General features: G+C 52.4%; 1 protein-coding gene across 2 annotated transcripts in view; it reads right to left on the reverse strand.

Moving 5' to 3' along the window:
- Positions 1–27820, reverse strand: part of HSF1 (heat shock transcription factor 1) — a 74418-nt gene that overhangs the window by 45429 nt on the left and 1169 nt on the right. For both annotated transcript variants that reach the window (XM_075086007.1, XM_075086006.1), the window contains exons 2-4: positions 9111–9219; positions 3296–3432; positions 1335–1459 (exon numbers count right to left, since the gene is read on the reverse strand). In XM_075086007.1, the coding sequence (XP_074942108.1) occupies positions 1335–1459; positions 3296–3432; positions 9111–9219 (371 nt within the window). The remainder of the gene's footprint in view (positions 1–1334; positions 1460–3295; positions 3433–9110; positions 9220–27820) is intronic.

Here is a 27820-nt window from a genome sequence, read left to right on the forward strand (position 1 = left end):
GGGCGCTCATACCTGGCGCAAACAGAAGAAGAGAATCACCTAGAATGACCTTGGAGAGGAAGCAGGGTCTCTCCCTGCCCATGAACACCAGAGGTGCTAAAATGATCTGCAAGCACAAGATGTAGTAATGAAATCCACAAAAAGGGAAGCTTCGGAACACAGTGTGGAGGAAAGAGTTGAAGGGACAGGTTCACAGAGGAAAAAAATCGCCCAACCTGCCTTCCTGCCTCACCCAGCAAGAATGGAGCTGCTTGCTCTGTTCCCCTTACGAACCAAATTCCTCAGAAACAATGGCAGAGGTGAAGCAGCTACGCACAAAATAAACTTCACAGGCACAAAATGAACTTCACCGATGTACGAGTCAATCCACTTTGTGGAGAGGTAAACGAGGGAAAAAACCAAACAGCTTTCGATCAAGATTTATAAAGGTGCCGAAGGGAATCAGACACCCCCCCCATTCAGCGGCCTCAGCAGGTACCTAAACTTAAAGGCAACTTTAAGTCTCAGCGCAAGTCTTAGACCTGGCAGATTCAGGCAGACCCTGCTGTCGGGGCGGGCAGCCAGGTCCTGGTGCACCGCTTAAACATCCGGATTAGGCGACATCAGCTAAATTCTGTACGACCACCATGGGAAAAAGTCACCTGAGGGTGAGCGACGATGCCCCGACCATCTCTAACGGTACGGCAGCATCTATTAGCGGGAGTCACGGTCACCCATTTCGCCTCCCAGCCCCACAGCAATACTGGGTGAGCGGTACCCGGCGGGAGTTTAACTGGGCGCAAGTCAGAAGTCAAGAGCCTGGTGGAAGAATACAGCATTAGAACAGAAGGACGGCAGACTTTATCCCAAATGACTCAAATACCCCGGTGCAGCATAAGGCAGGAGGGAAGAGTTGGGCTTTGTGGGAGGAAAGGAACAAAATCAATCACAAGCGACAGACCCAGTGCCATGCGTTGACTGAAATTTCCGACTGTAACCCCCAAGGCAGGGAAGGAAGATCTTGGGGCCTTCACAGCCCTTCCAACTGATACCGCAGAGCAGAGCTGTACTCCAAAGAAGCTCTGCGCTCTGTTTGGGGTGACAGGTCCACTTGCTGCCACACCGGGTCTTTAATGGGTTTTAGTCGCGTTCAGAAGGTCCCTCCACCACCCCCTCGTTGCCCTAAGCAGAAAGCCTCTCGAAGCCCAGGCTACACCGAGACAACGGGAAGCTGGATCAGAGAGCGAGCAAGCAGCATCTCTCCAGTGAGGTGTTAAAAATAACAACGTGCTCAGGAGAGAAATCACGGAGCAGACTCTCCTGCGTTTTCTGCCACCCCCTCCCCGCATACATACTGCTTCATGGCTATCAGCTTGGAGTCCATGCTCTCCTGCTTTCCCTTCATCACCTGGATGTCGGTCAGTAGCTTGGTTACATTGTCTTGCCGAACCTTTATATCCTCATTCTTTATACCGGATACCTGGAGACAGAAAGGAAGATGTCAGTGATGTTTCCTTCCTACAGAATGGTTATTTAAGCTCCTAAGCTGACACCGCAAACAATTCATCTCTCCCCGCCAGTCCACCTGCCGCGTCCACGCCTGAGCGCGCTGCATCAAGGGGCTAAAACCAGCCCCCGACAAGGCGAGTTTTCTGCAAGCATATTGCTATTTGAAAACACCAAATTCTGTCACAGCCCCCCAAAAATCACCTTTTTGGATCAGAAATACAGCGCTCAGGTAAAAGGGGAGGCCTGCACAGGAGCCGTTGGCCTATGCAAACCTTCAGATGGCCAACGGACCACGATGTTCTCATCTACGACAACCCAAACCTAAAGCTTTGCAGCCACGGAGACCGGGGAGCACATTTGCACCAACGACAGGAAACAAACATCCTTCTCCCACGCTTTCAAAAGCCTTTGCTGCGTGCAGTGAGCTCAGTACCGGTCTTAGCAATTAAGGGAGTCATCAGCCGATCTGAGAAAGAAAATCGGGAGGAGAAGGGCGGGCGAGCTCGCTGGAGCAGAGGGGCCTGCAGGCGGAACGCTCTCTCCCAGCGACCCCTGAGCGGCAGCCGGTCGCTCGACATCCTCACCATTGCCACTGCAAGCGTTAAAGCAGCTGAGACGATTCTGGGCAGATGATTTTATTTTTCTGATAAAATACTCACGAGAAACGACACCTAGGCATGTTTGACAAGAGCTGTACCATGTGAGAAGCCTATGAATCTGCCAACCATTACAGGGGTTAACACGTCTCACCTATTCAATAGCGGCTTCTCTCCACTTCACTTGCCAGCAGGTCGTATATCTTTAAGATCTCTTTACATCCTTCTAACGCATTTGCCCACTGTGAAAATGTCTAGAGGGACTAAATGCCTCGGTGAAAATGGCACTTTTGGTTATTTGAGAGCACCCGGGGATAGACAGAAGAGCGAGCTACTCTCTCTACACGTTGCTTTGATTAATATTTGGAAAAGAATGACAAAACCACGTTTCTCCAGCCCGCACCTCAGGCCTAAAACAGCAGCCTGGGAAGTTCATAAGCATTTTTGGAGCTCCTGATATCGCCTGTTGCTATACCGTGTCTTCAGGACACGTACTGCAATTCTGTAGCTCAAGAAACAGGGGCAGCTGTAAAGCACGTCCGTGAGTTTAAAGGGAAGATGCGCAAGTTTCTGTCTGGGATACGTTAACACGTTTGAAATAATTCAGGTATCCCACCCTTCCTTCTCGCCCTTCCACTACGATATCTGACACATCTTCACGTGTCTGCGTGCGGACGCATTGCACGTACGTGTTTTTCATTCCTTAAGCATTTTCATTAAAGACTTGCAGCTCAACTAACGGTCACTCTCCCTCCTACTGAAAGGTGCAGCTGCTCTTCAGTCTCTCCAGACGACACAGCAAACTAAACTCAAACAGATACTACTTGTTTAGAAAACCAGGAAAAATATAGCCACCCTCTTTACTGAACTCCAAACCAATTTGGCCCGCAAGGCCAGAGTGCTGGCTGTTTTCTGTTGGCGGTGTGGGAGAGAGGGAAGGTCTCCAGCACTGTCACGAAGAACCTAATGCTGAAAACATTGCGAAAGGGACCCACGAACAAAGGGGCTGGTGCCAAGACCCTGGAGCCACTCATCAGCAGGACGGCGCTGCCAGTTGTACCTGGGCGAGAGGGTAGAGACAGCAAGAAGAGCTGCTGGCATAAACCAATGACGCCAACGTCCACCAACCCTCAGAGCACACCGATGCTTTTCAGATTAATCCTCTGTTTTTACACAGTTTATCCAGAGCAAGATCTGTTGTGTGAACTTACGCTGGTTACTTTCCTCTTGATGTTCTCCAGGAGGTGTTCCTGGCCTCGGATGAAGTACGGGTGCTGGAATTCAGTATCGTCTTTCTCTGGCTTCACCAATCCTCCCTGCTCAATGTGGACAACCTTTCGAAAGCCATCTGAAAATCAAAGGGTAGATAGTTGGAAAAAAGCTTAACAGGCTAAGTACGAATTTGAGAAAGCAGAAACTAGCATGAGTTACCCTTGTTCTCCTAAATACCCGGTGCTCTGTCACCGCGGTGTTCCTTTCTAACCGACCTCACCCTAAAAATGCCATGTGGAATGAGAAACCCTTCCTTAAAAGGACGGAGGCTTATGCTTATCCTCTCTGTACGGTCTGAACGGCCAACAGCTTGACACAGAGGGCTGCGAAGGGCAGGATCCACTTCTACATCCCAGAGTCATTTGAAAAACACCTTCTGGAGCTCTTGCAAGACCAACTTGTGCTGATGCCTGGCTGATAACATGGGCCAGCAAGAAGAAAGGCTGAAATTGCTGGAACTAAACCAAGAGTCTCAGATCAACCTCACCATTTCCTGATAAAAGCCCCTCGTTCACAGGGAAGTGTCCTGTTACACGAGTAACAAGCACCTTGCCGTGCCTTTTCAACGTAGAGCAAGGTAAGGAAAACAACGTATGTCAACACAACTTTTTTCAAGGATACCACCAAAGAGACTCAAACATCTAGTGCCGCGCTCCGGGCAATCCCAGAGGGCTTCCGTTGTATTTATTCAGGGCACAAAATGGTTTCTGAGAGCACCACGCGATGCAGCTGAAGCGCCGCTGCCCGTCAGCCCACGTACTAACGAAAACAGGAACACTCTGGAGACAAAACCACACCATGTCCCTCAGCACACAGGGGAGAGGAGCTATCGCCGCGCCTGACTGAGCTCCCAAGCACCTCCGCTCTCCGTCCCAGTGCCTTCTCGCTGCAGCACGCGCTACCTTACCCTGCCGGCCCGCGCGGCGACTGCCGTAGCGGCACGCCTATAAAAACAACCTGCGTGATCCTGAACCTGAGAACAGGGAGCAATTTTCTTACAGCAAAGGAGACCCCAAGGCACAGAAGGCAAAGAAATGCCTTCCCAAAGGCTTCAGAGCCTTTCCAGAAGACTCCTCCCCGAGTGAGGCGCACAACGCAGCGCGGAGCTGACAAGCTCTGCGAACAGGACGAGCCGTCCTGAAGCAGGTGTTCAAGTGACCAATCCACTCACCCTTCCCTAAAGCCCCAGAGTCTTTTTCTTTTTTAAGAGTCTACTCCACCTTAAGAAATATAAGTCCCTATAGTTTTTCACGTTCTAGTATCTGACGATCAAAACCATCCTGGCTCCAAACGGTTCCCCAGAACCGCTGCGACGAGCACCGCTTTCGTTACTCCCGCGGCAAGGCAACCTTCGGCGAGGGTGACGCTGCGACTGCCCCGCTGCGTGGGACAGGGCACGGCGCGCCGGGAGCGCTTCCCCAGCGGTTCGGGCAGAAGTTACGCGCCAAAGTCTCCAGAAGTACTTAAAACGGCTAAAAGCCGCTTGAGAACAGTGTAGCACATCAAAGTATTTTTGGATCTCAGCATTTCTGTAAACCACTAAGATAAATCAAGAGGATTATTTAAGTTGCTCAGACCACAGCTGTGGTAAAAAAAAACAAAAAAAACAAACAACAAAGCTTCCTGCACTTGCAGCAGAAAGTGATTTAGAGAAATTACACGTTATTGCAGTGATATTCACCAGTTTTGGGTTATTCAAGTGATCCTTAAAAACGAAATGCCCCGGTCACGAAGCACAGAGTGTGCCCCACAGCTATTCAAAGAGCTGGTGTTGAAAGGTAATGAAAATGTCATCCTTTCTAATAACATTGGAATGCTCTCTGCAGCCCACATCTGGAGCATTAAAGTTAATCCCTGATATAACCTCCACGTGAGAGGTGCATGAAAGGCATCCTTTATGTTGCTGCCTATCACAAGAGCCCACAGCCGAAACGTGAGCGCAGATCCGTGTGCGCGGGGAGGAAGCCGAGCAGACTGCCGTGAAGCAACGTCTCTGGGCTAATCCCAGAGCGCTCCCGCGAGCTGGCAGGAAGAGCCGCTACAAGCGCGCCCATCAATCTCCGAGCGTTTCACAGGCAGGTCTCGATTTCCTTGCCCATCCAAAGGGCAAGAGGAGCATTAAGCAGCATAAGTTTGGAAAACTGGGAAGCGGGGAGCACGGAGGAAAAGAATATTGCTCGATTAGTGGAGGGCAGGAGAGCAGTAGCACGGAGACACTCGGCCAGAAGAGCAACAGCTCTGGCCAGACCCCCACCGCGTGCTGAAGGACCCGATCTGCACCGCCAGCGCAGGTTCGCTTCGCTCCTACAGCCACCAGAGCAGGAGTAAAGGCGTCCTGAGGCAACGCTTCCACCGGGGCGTGCAGCAGATTAAGCCCAGACTCCCAGGCTAGGAGGGAGCTCAGGGATCATCTAGTCCAGCCTTTCTGGGAAGAGCCCAGTCTGGACAAGACGGCCCAGCGCCCTGTCCAGCCGGCTCTTGAAAGCGTCCAGTGTGGCGGAAATTACTTGTGTTTTGCCTGTGGGTGTGCCCACAAGGGTGACCAAGGCTCAGCACGCCCCGTGAAGCGCCGGTTCTGGGGAACTCCCCAACCCTCGCTCGGGTGTTCCATAGGGACCCACAGCCGGAAAGCTCGCTCAGAGGCTCTCTTGGCATTACTGGACCATGCACCCAGCCAGGACAGAGCGCTTCAAGTTTCCCTGCGAACAGGTAAGACAATTATGCCAAACACAAAGCATTCGGAGAAAAATGCAACAACTGCACAGCTGTTCTGTAAACAAGCAAGTCCCGCTAACCTAAGGGCAGAAAATCAGGTTCCATTTCGGGTCTCTCCTCTACTACATGTCCTTTAGCAACCCCTGTTCTTCAAGCAAACAGGACACGCAGGGCAGGGACACACTGAATTTACTGACAAGCCTGGACACGCGCCTGCCGTGCCTCTGGCTCTCAGATAAACTGAAAGCCTCGAACTGCCACCAACCACAAGCTAAGAAATAGCTCTTATAGTTCAAGTAAATCACAGTCTCTGTAACACAGATTGGGAAGAACAGGATCAATGTTGAAAACCAGATGAAGCCTAGAAAAAAAGTTATAAACGCCTGAACACGGGAGTCACATTTACGCACTCTGTAGCGCGAGCGCGAAGCCTCCGTCGCCTCAGCACTGCGCCACGCCGGCTGCCGCGGTGGCGTAGGAAGGATCCAAAAGTCTGGCCGAGGGCAGGAATTTTCTTTGGAGAGCCCGACTCTTGACGTCTTAAAAACCATCTCGGTTCCATTTCTGATCAGAACACTTCATTTTTTTTTTCCCAGATGTATTGAACCACTTGGGGAAGGGGGTGTTAGAAGTTTCTGCCCTGTCTTAGCCTGGTCTTGGGAGCTTTATTGCCTCTTTCCCCCGCCTTTTTAAACGAACACCTTATCACTCAGACGTGCTTTTGTCCGGTCACCTAATTCTGTTCCAGCTCTTCTAGCCCTGCTATTGAAAGGAGGAGCTGACACCCGGAATAACGTTATCCCCCTGCCCTTTTAACATTACATGCAGCGAGAGGGGCCAGACTGGACACTTGCTTTCTTCCTCTCACTCCCAGTTACAGGAGCGTCAGCTGGACAGGCAGCCTTTATTTGACAAGGTAATGCTCAGGCTGATCCTACTCCAAAGCGTTCCAGGACACGCAAGCACTAAAGGCACCTGCAGACACGTGCTTTGGAGGCAAACACCGCCCTCCTCCTCCCTCCGAACGCGAGTCGGGTGCGGCGACAGGAGAGACAAGAGACATGCAGCCAAGCTGCTGAGGGAGCCCGTCCTGCAGGGTGGCCTCCCACCGCCCGCAGCCAGGAGCTGAGCCTTCCTACCTGCCACCGAAACGAGCTGCTTCTCCTGCCCTCCAGCAAAAGAGACCGCAAGCGAGGCGCAAAGCGCCGATAAGCGACGCTCTGGAGGCGTCAGCCGTCCCGTGCCTCGTACGCACGGGCAGCCCCACCACATCCCTGTTCTCCTGGCAGGACGTGGTGCTTTGGGCACACCTCTCCTCAGCTGCGATGGGAAATGGGGTATTCCCTAACCCTCTGGGAACTCCCGGCCCTTTGCAGAGACCTACGCGAGCAGGTGCCGCTTTTCACGTACGCACGTGCACAGGTAAAGGACCCAAACAGAAAACCCTCAGAAGACAAGAAAAGGGCAGGTTAAACCAATTTAATTTTCTTCCGTGACAGAGGAGCGAGCTTTGTCAACAGACAAGCAGCAGACATCTCAACCAAAGCGTGACGTCCTCGAAGCAGGAAAATCTGCGAGATGAAACTGATACAATGCGGGCGTAAAGCCAACAGAGGAAGCCTTATTTAGGGAGCAGTTAGCAAGAAATATTGTAGTGCTGTGTGTAAGCGTGGGCCCAGCCCTGTGCAGCACCTTCATTAACGGCACGAAGGACTGAATCGCGCACGTCGGCTGAACTGGCTGATAAAGCACAACTGGGAAGGGCTGCAAGTGCGCTGACAGAGACGACGGCAATTCAAAGCGATTTCGCCAAGAGGAATGAAAGTCGCTGCTGACAAATACAAGGTACAGCTCTGAGGCAGGAATAAACCCAAACAAATAAGGGAGGGCAAACCACTGGGCAGGGAGCGGCTGAAGAGAAGATGATCCGGAGGCTGTAGTGGGTTGTGAGCTGGACACAAAAGCCAACGTCACACTGCTGAGAAAAAGGCCAGTGCCACGATGGGATTTACACAAAAGCGTCACCTTCGAGACACACGAGTTACTCAGTTTGTTCCACCCAGTGATAGACCCAGCACTGGCCGCTGCTCTTCAAAGGGATGGAGCAAAGCCAGTTCAGAAAGGAATGCAAATGATTAAAGGCTGGAAAATAACCTACAAGAATTAAAAAACCAGACTATTTACTCTAAAAAAGAAAAAAAAGGACTGAGGAGAGGTATCAAGTTTTCAAAGACACAAAGGCCGATGCAACGGGAAAAGGGATAAAACTCTATTTCCACAGCAGGTAGGAGAAAAGTGGAGGATTTGAACTGTAGCCTGGAAGGTTTGGGTCAGGCACTCAGTAATCAACAACACTGCTTCACTGTCCTTACACTAATGAACTTAAGGAGTCTTGATTACTGGAGGCTTGGAAAATATAGCTTAGATGCCAAGCCATCAGGAACAACAGAGGTAGCTGATCCTGCCTTGAAGCAGAGGATTGGACTAAAGGACTGTGAGGTCCCTCCAGCCTCGTTCTGCTACGATTCTATGGATTATTTTTTTTTAAATAATTGCTGTTTAGAAGAGGCAGTTCAGACCAAGCCTGCTCTACACGACACTGGCAGCAACAGCCCCTTAAGAAAGCGAGCAGGAAACGAGGGGCTGTGGCGTGCGGCGGCCCCGCCTCGCTGGAGGTGCTCCCGAAGAATCCCCTTCATGACGCAGGGCGGCAGAGTGCCACTGCCAGCGCTCCGATGGGCGAACACACGGAGAGCATTCAGAACTCCTGCGCTAAGGATCAGGGAATATCAAGATAAAAGAAGCCTGAGAGCCTGGAGTTCTTTGTAGCTAGCAGAAGCTTTGAGTTCTGGAAGTTGTTATTCCCTTCAGCAGAGGCCAAGCTTAGAACTTGGCCCCCCAAAAGCGAGCAGTTGCAAAGGTAGCAAACGCTCCCAACCCAATGAAACGTCCCCTACGTTAAACCTGGGCAGAGGAGGGGAACCTTATTTCGGGACAAACTTTACTCTTTGCGCCCCGAGCTGCCCAGCAGATACTTACACATATTGAGCTGCCGGACAAAGCTGGCCATGTTGTTATGTTTGAAGTACTTTGGAAGCACCTCCTTGGCAAATTGGCCTTGGTCAAACACGTGGAAGCTGCTCCCGCTCTGTCAAAAAAACAAAGCGAAACAAAACGTTACCAACCACCGTTGCAGAGGAAGAGAGAAGCCCACCCGCCCCTTCAGCTCACAAATACCAATTCTGCGTCGCTGTGGGTGAGACCGGTTACGGCCCCACCGCTCGGAGCCCCTTCGCGGTAGCTAAGAATGCAGTTTATTAGCTGTGTCTGAAGCTCTGGCCACCCACCCAACGCAAGCTCCCGTGAACACGGCCCAGAGGGACCTCAACTACACCCTTCAGCTCCTCAGGCAGTCGGTGCTTAGCAGGTCGCTGCGTCCCAGCTGAGCCGGGGTCGCTGCCCGCGGGAGCGCCCTTGGCCAGCGGGGGCTACGTCCCGTTTCCTTGACTTGGCCCAGAAGAACGACGTGCACCCGTCGGTTATCGAGAACGGGAAGACATCCGGTAACACTTCACTAGTGTGGAAGAACCAGCAGGGCACAACCCCGCCAGAGACTTGAAAAAACCACCCAGGGGGTTAAGCAGGCTACAAAGACTAAACCTCAGTTTGCACAACTGCAAATCTATTCATTTCCCCCACTCATCCCAATTAACTTGGTTCCGTACCTACAGCAACGGCCAACGATCTTCCGAGCAAAGGAAGACGACGAGGCCCGTCTGACTGTCAACCATCAACAGCCACAAACAAACGAGGACAATTCCGTGCCCTGCCAGCCTCGGGCAGCTCGCCGTGCCCGCGCAGACGCGGCCCAGAGCAGCCGAAAGCAACACGCGCTGCTGCGGGCAGGGCGAGAGCAACACGGACGGAGGGGTTGTAATTTTTCACCGCGACCGATATCTTCTACGTTTTAACATGTAATTAAGCATTTTCTACATGTGCGTTTACAAGGTAGGAACAGGTAGGAGATGGGGGGGAGGCGTTGCTGCCCCTCTAAACCCTGAGGTAGTTCTGCTGTCGGATTCTGGAAAATGAGTTATCACCAGCAGAACAGTGCGTGCCAACACTAACTAGTTATTTTGACTATTATAACTATCTTGACTAGCAGTCAGGATCGCATTTCAGCCGCTTCGCTTTCAGGTCTGCGGTGCCGTTTTATCAAGTATGGTTTCCATTCCCTTTCTGGCACGCTGAGCGGGAATTACACTGTCAACATAAGCATCTGCAAAACAGCAGAAGACGGGATTTTCGTTCTGGCAAAGCGGCACAAGAACTCTGAATGCATTTTACAACCCGGATTTTCTTCCGTGGCAAAGTCCTGCTCCTGACCCATCCTCCTGCTGAGACTGTCCCACGTACCGCCAGCACACGGCGCTGGCAGGAGCGCCACAGGAGAGCCAAGCCCGCCGAGGCACTGACGCCTCACTGCACGGCCACGAAGCAATCAGGCTTTTTAGTTCAAAAGGAAAGCAGCCGGGCCAGGCCAGACCACCCACACGACAGCAGCGGGATGGTGCCTCCAGAGCTCCAAAGTCCCCCTCAGTTCTCGAGGGTGAATCGGTGAGAGGACCTTTGCACGCAGAAGCTGCTACTTCAATGTCAAAGCAGGTCGTGCCGCTCGGGACGGGGTCCCCTGGCCGGCGGCACCACGCACAAGGTCAGAAGAGGCCCCTCGGGCGTTCCTGAGCTGAGCAACAAGACGGACACAAAACCGCGAGGGCTCTGCAAGCTCCAGCCTTGCCAGATCAGCGCTACAGCCAAACAGCACGAGGCTCCGCCGACAGCCCCCAGGTCCCAGCATGAACCTCCAGGGAAAAGAGGAGGCCGAGGTCATCTGAACTGACCTCAGAGTATCACACCAGATACCCAAGAGACCCAATTTTCAGACGGGCACGTCTTACTTTTAAAGTGACTGGGCAAATTCAATGTAGCATTAATCCTAAATAATTAAGACTACTAAAAAACCCCCTCAGACTGTAAAAGACTCTGCTTGCCAGTAACAAAACAGGGTAATGGTTTATTAAAAGTTGACGGTTTGGGCTTTTTGGTCCACGGATGAGTTTCTTTACTCTTTCAGAAGATTCACCTGCATTTGAGTATTTGTTTTCAAGAAGGCCCTTGGACTCCTCCTCCAATACTTACGAGTACCCGAGTCGATTCTAATAGCAAAAAACGCAATAGGAAGATGGCAATGGGGGACGGACGCAGGCTCCAGCCATCTCCCTGAAGACGGCAACCCACAACAAAGAAAACATCTCTGGGTCCCATTCCAAGCCGCCTTTTTGTTTTGCTGGGGCGGCTCCACTCAAGGGTTCTTGCCTTTTTGCCCCCTAAAATACCGAAGTTTGCTGGTGGTCTCCTCTGGGCGCTCCACAGCACAACAGCCGCTGCATCCAAAACACTTTGCTCCCTTTATCTGCGTCCAGATATCCCAACCGGCCTCCCCGCCTACCTCCGCCCCCGCCCAGCCCTGTGAACCTTCCCAGGGATAGCGATTCTGCCGAGTCTATCCCTGCTGCTAAGAATTTTCCTGTTTTCACAGAAGGACGGCTGTGACGTCCATCAGCGTCAAGGAGTTTCACCCAAGTCTCAGCGCAGAACCTCTTCCTCCCAAGAGGGACCTGAGGACAGGCTCTCAGCCTTCAGGTCCAACGCCATCAGGAGCAACGCGTTGCTGATTTCCTTCACAATGTTGTTTGAGATTCATCCTAAAGTTTGCCTTTTTAAAACCGTACCATTTCAGCATTTCCCCCTGCAATTATTAGAAAAACCTCCTATTTCCAGACTGTTTCTGGCCAGCTTATACACATTTTCTTGCACTCCCACCGACTGCCTGTCACTTAACCAGCTCTTCTCCCACCCTGGTGTTAGTCCGGCGCTGACCGGCACACGTGCCCAACACACGGCTACCGCTGCTCGGAGCGGCTGCTGCTGCAAAGTGGTAGAAGCCTTGGGAGTAAGCTGGAAGGGCAGAAGTCTAAGGTGTGCAAGAGGCTTCAGAAAAACCAACGTGAATTAAATCGCCTGTAAGCGAGAGGGTTATTTGCAGAGTTAGGACGCGACTGACCCCGCAGAGGCACTAACCAAAGTCTGCCTTATTTCCGTTCTCCCAGTTCTCAAGGTCACCCGGTTTCTTCCCCACAGCATCCCAAATCTTCGCTGTGTTAACAAAGGCCAACAGCGCTTTGTGAAAACCTTCTTGACACACCTAACGTGCCAAAGCCATTTCAATAAACCCCATCCAAAGAGATTTCATCTTCGAGCAGCTCTGCCATGACCTCTCTCCAGACTGGAGTGACTCTCCAAAAACTGTTGTCTCTTCTTCAGCCAGCCTCTCCCCCACAATTCTCATATTAATCCTCCTCTTCTCCACTTTCATTTATGATCTTCCATGTGGCAGAGTATCAAATGCTTTGCAGAAGCCCAGACACATCAGATCTGCCCAATTCCTTTATCCAGAAAAGGATTTCACGTCCAGAGGAGAGGTGAGGAGGTATAATCCATTCCTGGTAGATCTATGTTGTATTTCATCCCCTTTCCATTTACTTCTACGGCTTTACTTATTCTCCTCTTCAGAATCATTTCCAAAGCACTCCAGACCATCAGGGTCAGACTAGTTAATGCTCCTCTTAAAATCAAACAGCTTATACAAATGAGGTGAAGCCCTTTCTTGGGGTGACTCCTCTGTTGCAGAAAGGGGACGAGGGGCCTCCTGTCCTAAATCCCACTTCGCCCTCGCTCTTCGGGGATGCAAACACCGGGATCTCAGCCCCCTGGACTGGAAGAAGTGCCCACCCCACCCCGCACTGAAATCCACCCATTGGACACCCGCTCACTTTGCCTGCCAGAACCGCACTCGGCGCTGCTGGTGTGACCCAAGGGGAGGGCGCAGGAGTCGGACCATCTCCCAGCCCTCATCAGGGTTTGCTGACAGGGGAGAAACAATGCAGGCAGATCTCTTCACAAGGCAGTGCAAAAGTTAGGACAGCAAATGAAATACAGCTTATCTTGCGTAATTTTGGTATACTTTTATCTCGATGTGTTCCAAGTCTAGTTCGGATAGCATCAAACGTTTCGGCACAGATCAGGTTGCTTTGTCAAAAGCCTCGGCTCTCCCTAAGCGGGGGACAACTAGAAGTCAAAATGACTCATGTAACACTAGACATTTTCAACGCGTTGGCCAGCACCGTGCTCGTTCCTCGTCTAGACGGGCTCTGGCCACCCACTGCACGCTCCAGGTCTCCGCATCTGCACCGGCGCCCTTCTGCTCCTCCCATCCTCCTCCCGCAAAGCCTCGCAGCCTGGAGACACCATCTATTCATCTGGTGGAAAAAAAAAGAGGTGCCCCCGAAGGATTTTCTGAAACTGATGCTGGGGAAGAAGAGTCCGTTGATTAGGGAAAGCGGCCGGGTTTAGGCTCGGGGTAGAAGAGTCTCCTTGCTAGTCCAGGCCGGGCTTACAAGCCACCGCACACTACGTGCTTCTCTCCCGGCTGCCCGCACATGCTCTGCGGCAGGATGCTTCACAGAAACCCTCAAGGAGCTCTTCAGGATCAAGCCTGCAGAAGGGCACTTGTGTCTAGTAAACACCTTTTCACTCTGTTTGCAGCAGTACAGCAATAAACTGCCCAAACTTTGTTAATCAGTTCTCGATGGCGCTGAACGGCTGAGGTTAAGGGGCCAAAAACTACAGAATCGGGCTGAGGATGAAGGCTCTAAGTCTCTTCACACACGGTTTACAAGTAGAGCTATGAATCTGAAGACATTAAAGCTGCCCCCAGGGTAAGACCCCTCCCTTCGGAAGCATCGCGAGCCTCCGGCCCCAGAGCTGCCCCGAACCCTCCAGCTCCCGGTACCATCCTGCAGTTTCCGAAGTTTCACACCAAAATTTTGCTCTGTACCTTCTGCTCCTTCCCCTGACCATGTTATTTGCTTTCCACAACGACGACCTGAATGTCCAGAGTAATCTTTTAGCGTGCCTGTTCCTGCCGCCTCTCCCCGAGCAGTCACGTTGTCCTTTTTACCACCTCCAAGCGAATCCGTCGGGAACGGTCGGGCACGGTTTCACCGGCACGGCAGCTCAGAACAGCGATCCGTCCAAAAACCAGCTACCAGCTACCTTCCAGCCCCTCGGCAGGTAACAGGCTAGAGAGAACGTGCTAGAGGATAGTTTCCCATCTATCGCCATCGGTAGGCAGGCCCCGGTTCGAAAACTTCTGAAGAACTGGTAAAGTTGTTTAAAATACTCATTACTTCTGATTAACGCACTGCTGAATAGTTTTTTTTTTTTTTAAATCAATAGAAAATCAGAAAGTTTAAAAAAATAATTGTTGCAGTCATGCCCAGGAAAGCTGGAAGCTCCGGCAGCTGCGACGGCTCTGAAGCCCAACACTAAGCTGGCTCCAGCTCAGAGCTCCGCAGAGTCGGAGTCGCTTACCACGGCACCAGGACAGGAGGAAAACCTCAGTTCTGAAGTAAAACTTAAGATCTTCTACGTAACTGCACATTCAGGCTGTAAGAAACTTCGGTCTGTGAAATACGCAGGAAAATCCAGGAAAACGTTGACTTTAGAGCAACAAATAAAAGGTTCGGCATTCCCAACACTTGACACGCCAGACCTATTTTGAGAACAGAAATACCGATCCCTGTGGTGCGGGCGTCACTGTGCGGCGAAGTCACCCAGCGGGGAGGGACCGCACCAAAACCATGACTGAGCATAAAGGAACCAAGTAACGTGACCGGGGTCTTACAAAGTCGCACCAGAAAATGAAACCCTTACGCAATGAAAGCCAAGCAACCGCGGCAGATGCTTAAAAGAAACATGGGATGACAATATTAGTGTTTATTTTCAAAAAGTTAATGTTTGCATTTGAAGGACTAGCATGAGATTTGACAATTCTCAAACTCCAGTTTAAATCTGACCATTAGAATTATGAAAATAGCTGTTTTTCATCAATCTCAGATATTAAAGAACTCCAAACAAGACACACACCCTCCAGGGAGCTTTCTGGCTCCACCACTGTTGAGAGCAAGATTCACCCCATTAAATTCTCTTCTGCTCCAGCAACTAAGTACTAAACAACTAGTATTGTCTAGTAGTATTAGTCTAGTACTAGACAAGACTAGAGCTAGACAGTCCTCATGCCTCTCCAACAACAGAGTGACTTTGAGCCTTGGAAACCCAGGAATTAGAAAAATTTCCCCATTTCTTCCACCTTCCACCACCCTGAAGACAAGACCCAGCACTGTTCTGGACCGATTCAGAGCACGCCGGCTCCAGGACGGTGCGCTCTGACGTAGAAACTTTTAGACCCAGACGCGCAGCAGGCTGCGGGCTGGGCAACTCGCTGCCCACTTCACGCAGGTACCCCTCGACTGATCTTAAAACACCGCGTGTGATCTGCGAGGGTTCAGGCTCTGCTTCACAGGCAGTGCAGCTCAGCCCTCAGGCGCAGGCCGGTGGCTTCGGGGTCAGATGGACACGGACTTCGCAGACCGAAGCGGCCGGAGGCAGCTTGCCCTCCCTGGCTCCTCGCCGCCACCTGCGTCCCGGTTGCTGCTGGCGGTGCCGCCGGAGCCATGTCATGGAAGCAGCTCGGGGAGCGCTCCGGCAAGTGGACGTGTTGGGAGGGGAGGGAAGGAGGAAGCCATCTCCAGCAAAAGCACCACCACAGGACAGAACAAACCCTTTCGGCAGCACAGCGAAAGCGCAGACTACGCAACCGCAGCCTCGGGCACCAGCGCCAGCGTGGCAGGATCCAAACTGGCCCGGGAGCTTTCATCCCCTCGGGTTACTCAGCGCTTGTACACGCCAAGTGCCAGCTAAGAAGCTCAGCCAAACCAAAGCACCTGAAGGCTTACATAGCAGCGCACTCGTGGCCTGCCTAAAGCAGCCGGAGCCGATGCAGTGGTTTTCCCTGCGCTTCTCAAGGGACGTACAGACAATTTTGGAGATATTCATTTTGGAGATGTTCAGATCACAGCTTGCAGGGGAGCTGGCTGACACGTCCTGCACCACGGCCTGCTCCGAACACCTGGCTCAGAAATGCACGACCGGTGGCTTTGCAGGAGGGGCAGATACAACTGCCAGGGGCCAGCGAGGAAGAGAAAGGTGGGGAGGGTGAAACCCTGGTCTGACGGCCAACGGTGAGACTTCCCAAGGAGGGTGGGAAGTGGAGGGAGCGAAACTGTGGGTTCTGGTTCCTGTTCCAGGGGTTGCTCACGTATTAATAAGCATTTGGATAAAACATGTGGTGCTGGGGCCAAAGACGACTCACAGTTTGCTGGGTGTCATGAACCCCACTCCAAAACACATGTTTCTTCTGGTCCAAATACAGCAACTTCTGCAAGAAACTCAGCCTTGTTAAATTCAGCTCCCGGAGCCCGGCACTACCTGCTCCGTCGCAGCACAACGAAAGTGGTCTGTCGTGCTGGCCCCGGCTGCGCAGAAGACCCGGGGGTCCCGGCAGGCAGAGCCGAGCGGCCCTTGCACGAGGGAAGGGGCCACCAGCGCCCCGGGCTGCAGCAATCAACCACCCGGGCAGGACAGGAGCAGAGCCAGCGGATCACGGGAAGGGATTATCCCCTCTGCACAGCACCCGCTAAGTAACGCCAGGACAGTGTGTCAGGTCTGGGACCCCGAGACCACACGGACACAGATAAACTGGAGCAAATTCAGCAGAGGGCCACTAGGGTGGCGATGGGGCTGCAGGTCTCTCCTGGAAAGGGGAGGCTGAGGCAGGAGGGCTTGTTCAGCCTGGGGAAGAGACGCCTTGGGGTGTTGGGGAGCAGCAAGGACTCACAGCTCTGCACGGGAAGGAGACACGGGAGCAGAGCGTCGTGGTAAGGCAGGCACAGGCGGGGCCTCACCTACAAGGTGCCGGGAGACAGGGGAGCAGAAGTTTGTGCCAGGACCTGTGCAACCCAGTCTGGCCCCAGAGCAGGTCCTGCTCTAAGCCGGAGCTGGGACTAGAGACCACCAGAAGTCCCTTCTCACCTGAATTATTCCATGATCGCTGTTTTTTGTCTAGTTAGTTTTAACTAGAACCAGTTCCCCAGCATAGTTACACGTGCAGCCCCACAACCCTGTGTCGGTACAAGGGAAGGTACAAACACCACTTTGAGCAGAAATGCTGACTTAAAGCAAAATGAGCCAGCCTCATTTTCCAGCAGATACGAGTGTTGAAAGACACACCTTTTAACACACAAAAAAGAAACATTTCTGCTGTCAGCACCCGACCTACCGTTTCGAGGACGTCCTTTGTACATAGCTAAAAGGGGGAGACCCACCTGCCAGCCGCAGCACGGCTGCCGTACGCACCCTAGGACTGAGAAGCCTTTGTACCCGCCGGGCTAAAGACAGTCGGGAAGTCGTGAGGACCAAGCGGCAAGAACCAAAGCGACACAATCAGAAGTATCCTCACCACGTGCTAAGAACTGCCAAGTTTAGCACGTTTGCAATTTCATAAGAACTAACTGGGAGCTGAACTGTGTCTGAGTGTCCCCCAGTGCAACTGAGGCTACCAAAGCGCCAACCGTGGCTGCGGTGAAAGCCAGCCTTCGCGCGACCCTCTGCACCGCTCATCGGCACGCCACCTTGCGTGGCTGTGCCTGCAGCTTGACACAGGACACTGCCCAGCACGGCTGCTCGAGGGGCAAGGCCTGTCCTTGCTAATACTTACATGCTTTTGGAGAGAAATACAAAAATTCAGTGTGTAAAGTCGATACCAACCGTGGCAGCAGAAGCAGGCCATTCCAGTGAAGGAGCAGAGGTCCTGGATCCAAGGTACTTGTGGCAGCTGGCACAGCCAGCGTGTGCTAGCTGGGGTCTACACACACCATCGTATTTAGTTTCAGGACGAGCAGAACCTCTGCATCAGTGTGCTGTAACCAAGGAGTTGTCCTCCCTTCCCCTTGATCTTACAGCTGCATGCTCCCGTCACCTTGCACAACCATGATGCTCCACAAAGCTTTCTTCCCCAAGACCTGATCTACCTCTCTGAGTCAGCGACAGAAACCTTACAGTGGTTTCCTGTGAGGCCAGGCAGCTCGCAGAATCACTGAATATCTCAAGTTGGAAGGGACCCATACGGAACTGAGCCACTTCATAGTCCATCTGGCAAGCACTGGGGGCAGGACTAGAAGGGGCCGAGCACCGGCTCAGCTGTTCCAGAAACCACGCTTTTACTGAATTTCAGTAACCCAGACTGTGCGTGACAAACCCAGGCCTCTGTGGCCGTGTGTTCATAGAATCATTTAGGTTAGAACAGACCTCTAGGATCAAGTCCAACCATCAGCCCAACACCCCCAGGCCTCCTAAACTATGGCCCCAAGCCCCACGTCTATATATGTTTTGAATCCCCCAGGGATGGTGACTCCCCCACCTCTCTGGGCAGCCTGTGCCAGGCCTTAACAACCCTTTTGGTGAAGAAACTGTGCCCAATACCCAACCTAAACCTCCCCTGATGCAGCTTGAGGCTGTTCCCTCTCATCCTATCGCATTTACTGGGAGAAGAGACCAACCCCCCCCTCACTCCAGCCCCTCTCAGGCAGCTGCAGAGAGCGAGAAGGGCTCCCCTCAGCCCCCTCTTCTCCAGGCTAAACCCCCCCAGCCCCCCCAGCCGCCCCCCAGCACACTTGTGCTCCAGACCCTGCCCCAGCCCCGCTGCCCTTCTCTGGACACGCTCCAGCCCCTCAAGGCCCTTCTTGTCCCGAGGGGCCCAAACCTGAGCCCAGCGTTCGAGGTGGGGCCTCCCCAGTGCCGAGCACAGGGGCCCCATCCCTGCCCGGCTCCTGCTGGCCACACCAGTGCTGACACAAGCCTGGGGGCTGGTGGCCTCCTTGGCCACCCGGGCACTGCTGGCTCATGCCCAGCCGGCTGTCAGCCAGCACCCCCAGGGCCTTCTCCGCCGGGCACTTCCCAGCCCCTCTGCCCCAGGCCTGGAGCGTTGCCTGGGGTTGGTGTGACCCAAGGGCAGGACCCGGCACTGGGCCTTGTTAAACCTCACACAACTGGCCTCAGCCCATGGATCCAGCCTGTCCAGGTCCCTCTGCAGAGCCTCCCTGCCCTTGAGCAGATCGACACTCCCGCCCAGCTTGGTGTCATCTGCAAACTCACTGAGGGCGCACTTGATCCCCTCATCCAGATCATTGATGAAGGCCCCAACACTGAGCCCTGGGGAACCCCACTCGTTTATCTTTGCAGGAAAAAGCTTACAGCCTCTTCATGCCATGCTGGGGAAACACCTAATTCTAGGAAAGACACTCTCCATCCCTACCACCGTACAGGAAGAGCACGTGCTGGTGCTGATCGCACGCTACGTGCAATCGCTGCGCTACTTCCAGCTTCAGCGCGACAGAAAGAGAATCCGCTCCAGGCCAAAAATCTAAACAAGTCACCATTTCCAGCACAGATTTGAAACGTGACTTTTCATAAAGCTCACCTACACCACTGTTGGACCCCCGTCACCACCCGGCGCCTGTCTGCGCTTCTTGAGTGTGCACAGAACGGCGTGGAAGGGGCGAGCTTTGGCTTACAATAAAAAACCCAAACAAATCCGTAAGGTGCTGACAACCTTATATACAAGGGGATTTCACGCAAGCAACCTCTGAGGTGACATTTTACCGGTTTACCAAGAGTTCAGACACCAGCAGAGCAGGAAGGAAGTTTTCTGAGAGCGCAGACCCAGAACCCTCCTTTTCACTTACAATTTTTTTTAAGGGACGTTCACGCTCGCACAATCCCTCTCGTTTAGGCTTTGTCTTTCTCCAGCCGCCGTTTTGCTGGGCTAAGGAAACGTAATTTTCAGACCATGGTTTCATATCGCTAAGTGACATTGAAGTGTCACTTGAAGGTATCCAGGCACCACCACTGCTTGTTCCTGGCTGAAGTGCGGTGCTGCCAAAACCCAGCTGGCTTCTGGGGACCGCGCTGCAAACCGCAGCGGGTAACTGTGCTCACACACGCACATGCGTAAGAAAAAAAAGCAAAAAAGGGTGGGTTTTGCTTCTGAAGCAGGAAGAGTACCCTGGTCAAATTAATATGAAAGAAACAACTATTTGCGGGCACAACTATCAAATTCCCAGAAAAGCAAAAATCCCTTCTGTGCAGAATGGGGCGTTTCACACGAGCAGGGTCGCGCCACTCCTACCTGCAGCTTTTTCAGGACTCACCCAGGTCTCCCTGCAAGATGAGGCTCTGTGACGCTGACACCTTCCTACTTCATTCATTTCACTTCACGCAGATACCTCTCTTTTTTACGCCAACATCATTAAAGAACTACATTGACGTCTTCATCAATGACGTAGGCAGTGGGATTGAGAGCACCCCCAGCACGTTTACAGGTGACACCGAGCTGAGCGGGGCAGGTGACGCCTGAGGGACGGCGTGTCATCCAGAGACCTGGACAAGCTGCAGAGGGGGGCCTGGGAGAGCCTCATGAGATTAAACAAGGCCAAGTGCAAGGTCCTGCCCCTGGGTCGGGGCCACCCCCAGTATCGACACAGGCTGGGGGATGGGGGGATGGTGAGCAGCCCTGCGGTGAAGGACTTAGGGGTGCTGGGGGGTGAAAAGCTGGACACAAGCCGGCAACGTGCGCTCGCAGCCCAGAAAGCCGAGCATCTCCTGGGCTGGATCCAGAGCAGTGGGGCCAGCAGGGCGAAGGAGGGGATTCTCCCCCTCTGCTCTGCTCTGCGGAGACCCCCCCGAGCCCTGCGTCCAGCTCTGGGGTCCCCAGCACAGCACAGACACGGGCCTGTTGGAGGGGTCCGGAGGAGGGACACGGAAATGGTGCGAGGGCTGGAACCCCTCTGGTGGGGAGAGAGGCTGGGAGAGTTGGAGTTGCTCAGCCTGGGGAAGAGAAGGCTGCGGGGAGACCTTATTGCCACCTTTCAGTGCTTAAAGGGGGGCTGTAGGAAGGGTGGGAGCAACCTCTTTAGCCAGACCTGGTGTGTCAGACCAAGGGTTGATGGTTTTAAACTAAAGAGGGGAGATTTAGACTGGATATAAGGAAGAAATTTTTTAATACGAGGGTGGTGAGACACTGGCCCAGGTTGCCCCGAGAGGTGGTCAATGCCCCATCCCTAGAAACATTCTCTGCCAGGTTAGACGGGGCCCTGAGCAACCTGGTCTAGCTGAAGATGTCCCTCCTCATGGCAGGGGGTTGGACTGGATAGGCCCTGAAGGTCCCTTCCAACCCAAACCATCCTGTGATTCTACAGCAGACAGACCCCAAGAACCTCGAGGAGCCCAGCTAGTAACTCTTCACTTAAAACTTAACAATAGTATTTTCAAACGACGCACTTGCCTTCCTTTCTGCTGGCTCTTCCCTCGCTTTGCGGATCTGCGTTAGTCCCCACCTGCCTACGGTGACGCATTTTCTGTGCGGCAGTTACTGGAGTCAGGCAGATTAAAGCTCCGAGCTGAGCACAGATATCTGTGCTTCTGTTTACAAAACATATTAAAGACAGGAGAAAAAGCAGCCCGTGGAAAACACATTGCTAATGGGGAAAAAAAAAAAAGGACAAAGAAGGAACTTATGCATACACAAAATGAGCCATTTGCCAGGCTTTACAACCGAAAGTGAAAGCACGCTGCGCTGGAAGCGGCATCGCAAGAACAGAAATCCTCTTGGGCCAGACTAGGGAGTCCTAGTCTAGAAAAAGGCAAGAAATAATCACTCCTTTGTGGGTCAAACCAGAAACGTTCAATGAGCAAGGCTGAGAAAATTCCTCAGCCTCTGTAACGAAGAACACGGGGCAGGAGGACAGACCAAACAGCGGGAGCTGCAGCAGACTATTTATCCAGTAATTGGTGTAATTACCAGGGGATCTGACAGAGTTAGATTTTTAAGTTCCACAGCAGACCAACAGCTAAGTAATTTATTCACGCTAATCACCAGTTATAGCTAACACTCGAGCGCTCAGTGCCAAGCGCCCGCGCACAGAGCCGACGGCGCCGCTCCTCTTCGACGAGCGGAATGCAGAAGAACGGGGAGAACTCTCGACATCTACCGGGATAAAGTTTCTTCCAAGCTTTTTCAAGCTGACCCAAACCCTGCTCGCGCTGCTTTGATTAGCAACTGCAGCCAACGTCACCACACAAAACATATCGCGTTCTGGTTTACACAATTTATCTGAATCTCTCTCCTGCTCCCGGGAGGTCACAGTTCAACGAGGCACAAGGAACTACGGCACGACCCGCTGCTGGCCCAGGGAGAGCGGGCTGCTCTGCCTCAACCCTGATACAGCAGAAAACAAAGAAAATCAGGTATTATGGCATCAAGGAGGTCCATAAAAGGGTCTGACAAGAACCAGAGTCAGCGTGAGCACGGGGCAGGATCCTGCAAGCAAAACCAAGCGATCCCGTAGCAGAAGCACGCGGTTCGATCCGCCGGCTGCTGCCGGAGCACGGCAGGGCAGAGCGGCTGCTTTGGAAGGAAACAAAGCGCCCGGCATGAATGAGCGTGGACCAAGGCCGTGCAGGATCACCACTACACAGCCGTCGCCCAAGAAACGTCGCTGCACTGGGAAATGATGCCTCGAAGCAGTCCAAGAGCTCCTGTGCCAGGCGGGAAGAGGACAAGCAGCACCATCGGTATTCGCAAAGGTGGCCAAGTTATTTAGGCAGGGGAAAGGTGTGATCGAGGCAGGAGGCTGAAAGGCCCAGGTTTCAAAGGACAGTTTCTGAACAGTCCGTTTTGCAGCGTGTCAGCAGGTCACCTCTCAAAGCCAGTTCCCAGCAGCATTTTGAGCACTTCCAGGTTTTTTTGGCGCTCTTCAGCTCTAAGGCAAGGTTTTCCATTAGGTGCTACCTCTCAAAGCTCTAAGTCCCCGACTTCAACCTCCGACCTAACACTGGGCCTTCACCTGGTGATTCTAAATGAACCTTTTAGCTTGACCGAGATAAAACCCCCAACCTTTAAGGGCTCATAATCCTGAATTTAAATTCTATTGGGAATCCCACGTGACTACAGCTATCATTGCCCGTAAAAATATGCCCTTTATTTTAATCGCCACCCTTACTCGATTAAGTTTTGTTTGGAATTGGCATTGCAAACACAGGACTGGGAAATAAGTAATCTGAGCGTAAAAGCGCTGAAGAATGGTTGAATTTTATTTGATGTTATTAAAAGGCCAATGCCTTATTTAACAAACCCTCACCCTATATACTAGACGAGATCAACTTCCCCTTGCAAAACCATGAAGGTTGCCGTTACCGATGTGACGGATTAAATATAAGATAAAACCTCACATTTCCCCCCTTCACTGCCTGGCTGCTATAAACCCTTCCTTTTCCCGATTCCTCGATTTTCAGTTAACTTTCACAGACCATAAATGAGAACTCTTTAGACACACGCAGCTATTGTAATTCTGCACATTCCTCGTTCCCAGCTCTACGTTCAGATTTCCCGTACACTCAAAGCAGTTACCTCACCCTGAGATAACGCTGGTTTGGGGAACAGTGGGGAGGTAGGCGGTGTCTCCTGCACACCAAGGGTTAACCCACCAGGAATCCTCTGCCTGAAGGATCCAACTGGTGACAGACCATTTCAGCAAAGAGTAATTTTCCTAGCGCAGGCGAGGACCTCGGCGCTGACCTCGAATTTGGCAAGCTGTGCAGAAAGCGTGTACATGTTTACAGGCAAAACAAGCTGCTGATGAGGTTATTTCGTGCACTCTGCTCCCCTCCACTGTCCAAGAGCGTTAACAGAGCCGTCAGACTGAGACACGACTGCAGGGAAGCAGCACCTTGCCTGTATGTTGCTTGAGATCAGCGTGCTGTGGTGGGCTCGCCGTTGCACGTGCTGTCGCTTTCCAGTTTGAGTCGCCCTCTCGGACAGCCCAGCCACCTCTCTAGGTCCAGTGAGGGCAAGGCTCAGGGCCACTTAATGCTCGTATTGGTCTGGAGGGTAACATCCGTGGCCTTTCGGACCCGTGCCTCACCACACGGACTTTCCGGTGCTGGAATCTGGGCTGCTGCTGCAGCAGAAACAGGTACCTGGGGTTTGCCAGCAGCAGGCGGTTCCATTTAGGCTGCAGGATGAGACAAGGACTGATGCTTCTTCTTGTCTCACAAGCCTAGAATCATTGTGTTAAGGTTGGAAAAGACCTCGAGGATCATCAAGTCCAACCATCAGCCCAACCCCCCCAGGCCTCCTAAACCATGTCCCCAGGTGCCATGGCTACACGGTGTTTGAACCCCCCCAGGGACGGTGACTCAGCCACTTCCCTGGGCAGCCTGTGCCAGCGCTTGACAACACTTTGGGTGAAGAAATTATTCCTAATACCCAATCTAAACCTCCCCTAGCACAACTTGAGGCCGTTTCCTCTTGTCCTATCTCTTGTTATTGTGAGAAGAGACCAGCCCCCCTCTCACTACAGCCCCTCTCAGGCAGCTGCAGAGCGATAAGGTCTCTTAGGTTGGATATTAGGACAAGGTTCTTCCCCCAGAGGGTGGTGGAGCCCTGGAACAGGCTCCCCAGGGAGGCATCACAGCACCAGCCTGGCAATATTCCAGAACCCCTTGGACAAGGCCCTCAGAGCCATGGAGTGAATTTGGGGCGTCCTGTACAGGGACAGGGGTTAGACTTGATGGTCCCTGTGGGTCCCTTCCAGCTCAGGGCATTCTGTGATGCTATGAAACGAACAGTGCTGCTTCCTCAGAGCACCTCCTGGCCCCCAGGGTTTACGAGCCACCCACCCTCCAACTAATTTAATTTAAAGAGGCGGCTGCTACCAGTGAAGCTTGTCCCCCTCTTCCCAGCATCCCCAGCTACACTTTCCCATCACCTCCAGCAGTTGCACGGCAGCAGGGTGAGTCACTAAAACTCACCGGTTCAACAGAAAAATACCCAGGAGGAAAAAAGAAAACACAACCTGTGCAGGACAAAAAGCAACTCGCTGAGGCCCCACGATCACCAGCAGAGATGCAAAGCTGGTGGCAGGGGCAGCTCTGCACTCTCTGGCAGCAGCTAACTCCCAGCTGAGGCGAGCACACGCCTTAGAGGGGGGTAAATGTAGTAAATAATGTCAAAAATAAACTAGCCTTCAATTAGTCATACAATTTATATCCCAAATACACTTCAACTTGGTTGTTTCAGTGGAGAAATCGGCCGCAGAGCTAACAGGACCTGCTGTCCCACGTTGGACTAAGGTCCGGAGAGACAAGGTGCCACCTCACACGCTCGGGGAAAAGCCTAAGCAGGACAACGTCAACCTTCCCTAACAAACTCGTACCATCAAACAGCAGCGCTGGTACTCCTGAGGGCAGAAATTACATCCAGACATGGTGTTTTATAACAAAACAATCCATCTTTCTTGAACTCTTGTCAAATTCTTCTATGGTTTTGGCCTGGGCGCCACCATTGTGGGGAGCGATTACACAATCCGCAAGCGACATTATGAGATCTCTGCATTTTAAACTCGCTGCCAGGCAGCTCAGCCGGGTGCCACCTCGTCTTTACATGTGAGAAGCTCTGACTGCTTTGGAACAATGAGGAGAAGGCATTTCTATCTGCCAGCCCAGCTCAGCAGGCTGCCTGCGAGGCCGAGCGGCTTTGGCGAGAGCGCAGGAACGGCGCGAGCGGAGTGGGGCGCTTTCCCAGGGCACCCTGTGATCAGCAAACCCGAGGGTCTCCGAAGGGAGAGGAGCTAGGTTACACCTGAGAAAGCAGGGCGGGATTTATGGACGAGGCAGGACAGAATCCCGGCTCTCACGGCATGGGGTGCAGAGGACATGACAAACGCCCCAAAGCCACCCTGCCTTTCAGGCGCACAGTGACTGCACCGGGGCGGAGGGGAGGTCTGAACCATTAACATTAGCTGTAGGCATGAGAGAACTTCCCAAGATGGGAAAGTTATTTAAAAAAAAAGAAGTGTCAAAGAATCACAAATAAAATGTGAAGACTCTACCTCCAAAAGACATCAAATTAGAAGTTATATATTTTAAAAAGTGTATTCTGCTTCTTTTTCTCCCCCTTACGTTTATTTTCCTGCTTTCTACTGAGACGATTTCTCCTCAAGCACACAGAGATCCCTTTCCTTACTGCAAGCTCTTAGAGATCCACACTCCTGAACCCCCACAGCTTAGTTCTTCCACCTATTATTAAAGGAAACTGAAAGAAAGGAATCAAACTCAGTAAACTGAGAACAACCAACTACTGATTACCCGAGTGAGCTTGAGGATAACCAACTCTTTCTGTATCACGGCCTGTATTAACAAAAAAAAGTGAGAGAACTGCTTCGGGGGAGACCCAATCTTGTCACAGATTCCATCGACTCACAGAACATTTACTTTCAACACCGGGAACACCAAGGAGCTCAGATGCCTGACACAGTCATTCCACACCACAGAACCCTGCCTCTGGACCGAAGATCACCAGGATCCAAGGCTTAACAAAAAATTTTAAGAGTTGTATCTGTCCAGACCGTGCTCCCTTAGCTCTTGCCAAGACCTAGAAGGTTTGTCCACCTACTGATATTCTAAAGGAGTTAAAAAAAAAAAAAAAAGATCTCCCTGTCAGGCTGGCAAAGTCACTCTGGGATAGTTTCTATCTGGGCTGAATGGCAGCACTTCAGCCGCCTGAGCTATCGCACTGCTCGCCACGCACGCCGTTACCCCACAGCGAACACGCAGCAAATAAAGGCTGTTTATTGCTCAGTGAGCAAAGCAGGAGGCTGAACGTTTAACACGGGCCAAGAACACGTCCCCGGACAGCTACGGCAAAGCACCCTCCCCCAGCACCCTGCCGATGAGGTGCAATGCCAGCATACGGATCTCCTTCTCCCACCTTTTCACTCTCATCTACAAGCAGCAGCTCGCTCGTCCTGCAGCTGGGCCGGGACAGCTTCAGGTAACCGCATTACAAACCACACCGGCCCCGATGAGCAACACCCCCAGAGAGCGGGCAGCAAAGCGCTGGAGGGGAGGGAAGCGAGCGGTCAGGAGCTCCTCGGCCAGCCTCAACACCGGCACCTCCTTCGTTCCACACCTGCAAAAATCTTTTGGGCAAGGAGAAATGAAGACGCCAGCAACTTTCTCTACCTGTCAACATAAGCAAAGTATATACATCTATTTGCAAAAGCATCCTGATTTACATGGAGATACCAAGGCCACGGCCATTACTCTGCACTCCTGGTGGCACAGCTTAACTTAAACACCATCCAAACAGCGGATCCGTCCACATTCCAAGGCTCAAAGCTGTCACAGGATCCCCACGCCACCTCTAGCACCCAACCCCAGGAGGAAGGCGGCCTGCCTGCGCACCGCAGCTCCCAAATGTACAGCAAAGGGGGTAACACTGGTTGCCCCCCACCCCTAAACACAATTCCTCACGGTGTTTCAGCAACACAAAACTGACTAGAAACCCATTAAACACAAGGCATTAAATCTTTGCTCCAGTAACAGGACGAGGCGTTTGTTTGGAGGCGATGACTTGCAAAGTCAAGAGCCGCCCAATATCTGCAGCAAACAGCCAGCGCACGTCTTTCATCTCATCATGGCCACGTTGAGTCAGATAAGCAAACAGTTTGAGTTGGTAGACAACAGCTACGATCAAGGGTTATGAAAAAAACCCAAACATTCCCAGGATGTTTATGCTTCTATTTTGGTCCTTATCTTTCAAGGTTTATTATCTTGAACTGCAGCTCCTACTTGTCTTAGCTCCTCACACCCAGAAGTCAAACCTCTGTACG

Source organism: Phalacrocorax aristotelis, chromosome 2 (genome assembly GCF_949628215.1).
Source record: "Phalacrocorax aristotelis chromosome 2, bGulAri2.1, whole genome shotgun sequence".
In the NCBI taxonomy this organism is placed as follows: Eukaryota; Metazoa; Chordata; class Aves; order Suliformes; family Phalacrocoracidae; genus Phalacrocorax; species Phalacrocorax aristotelis.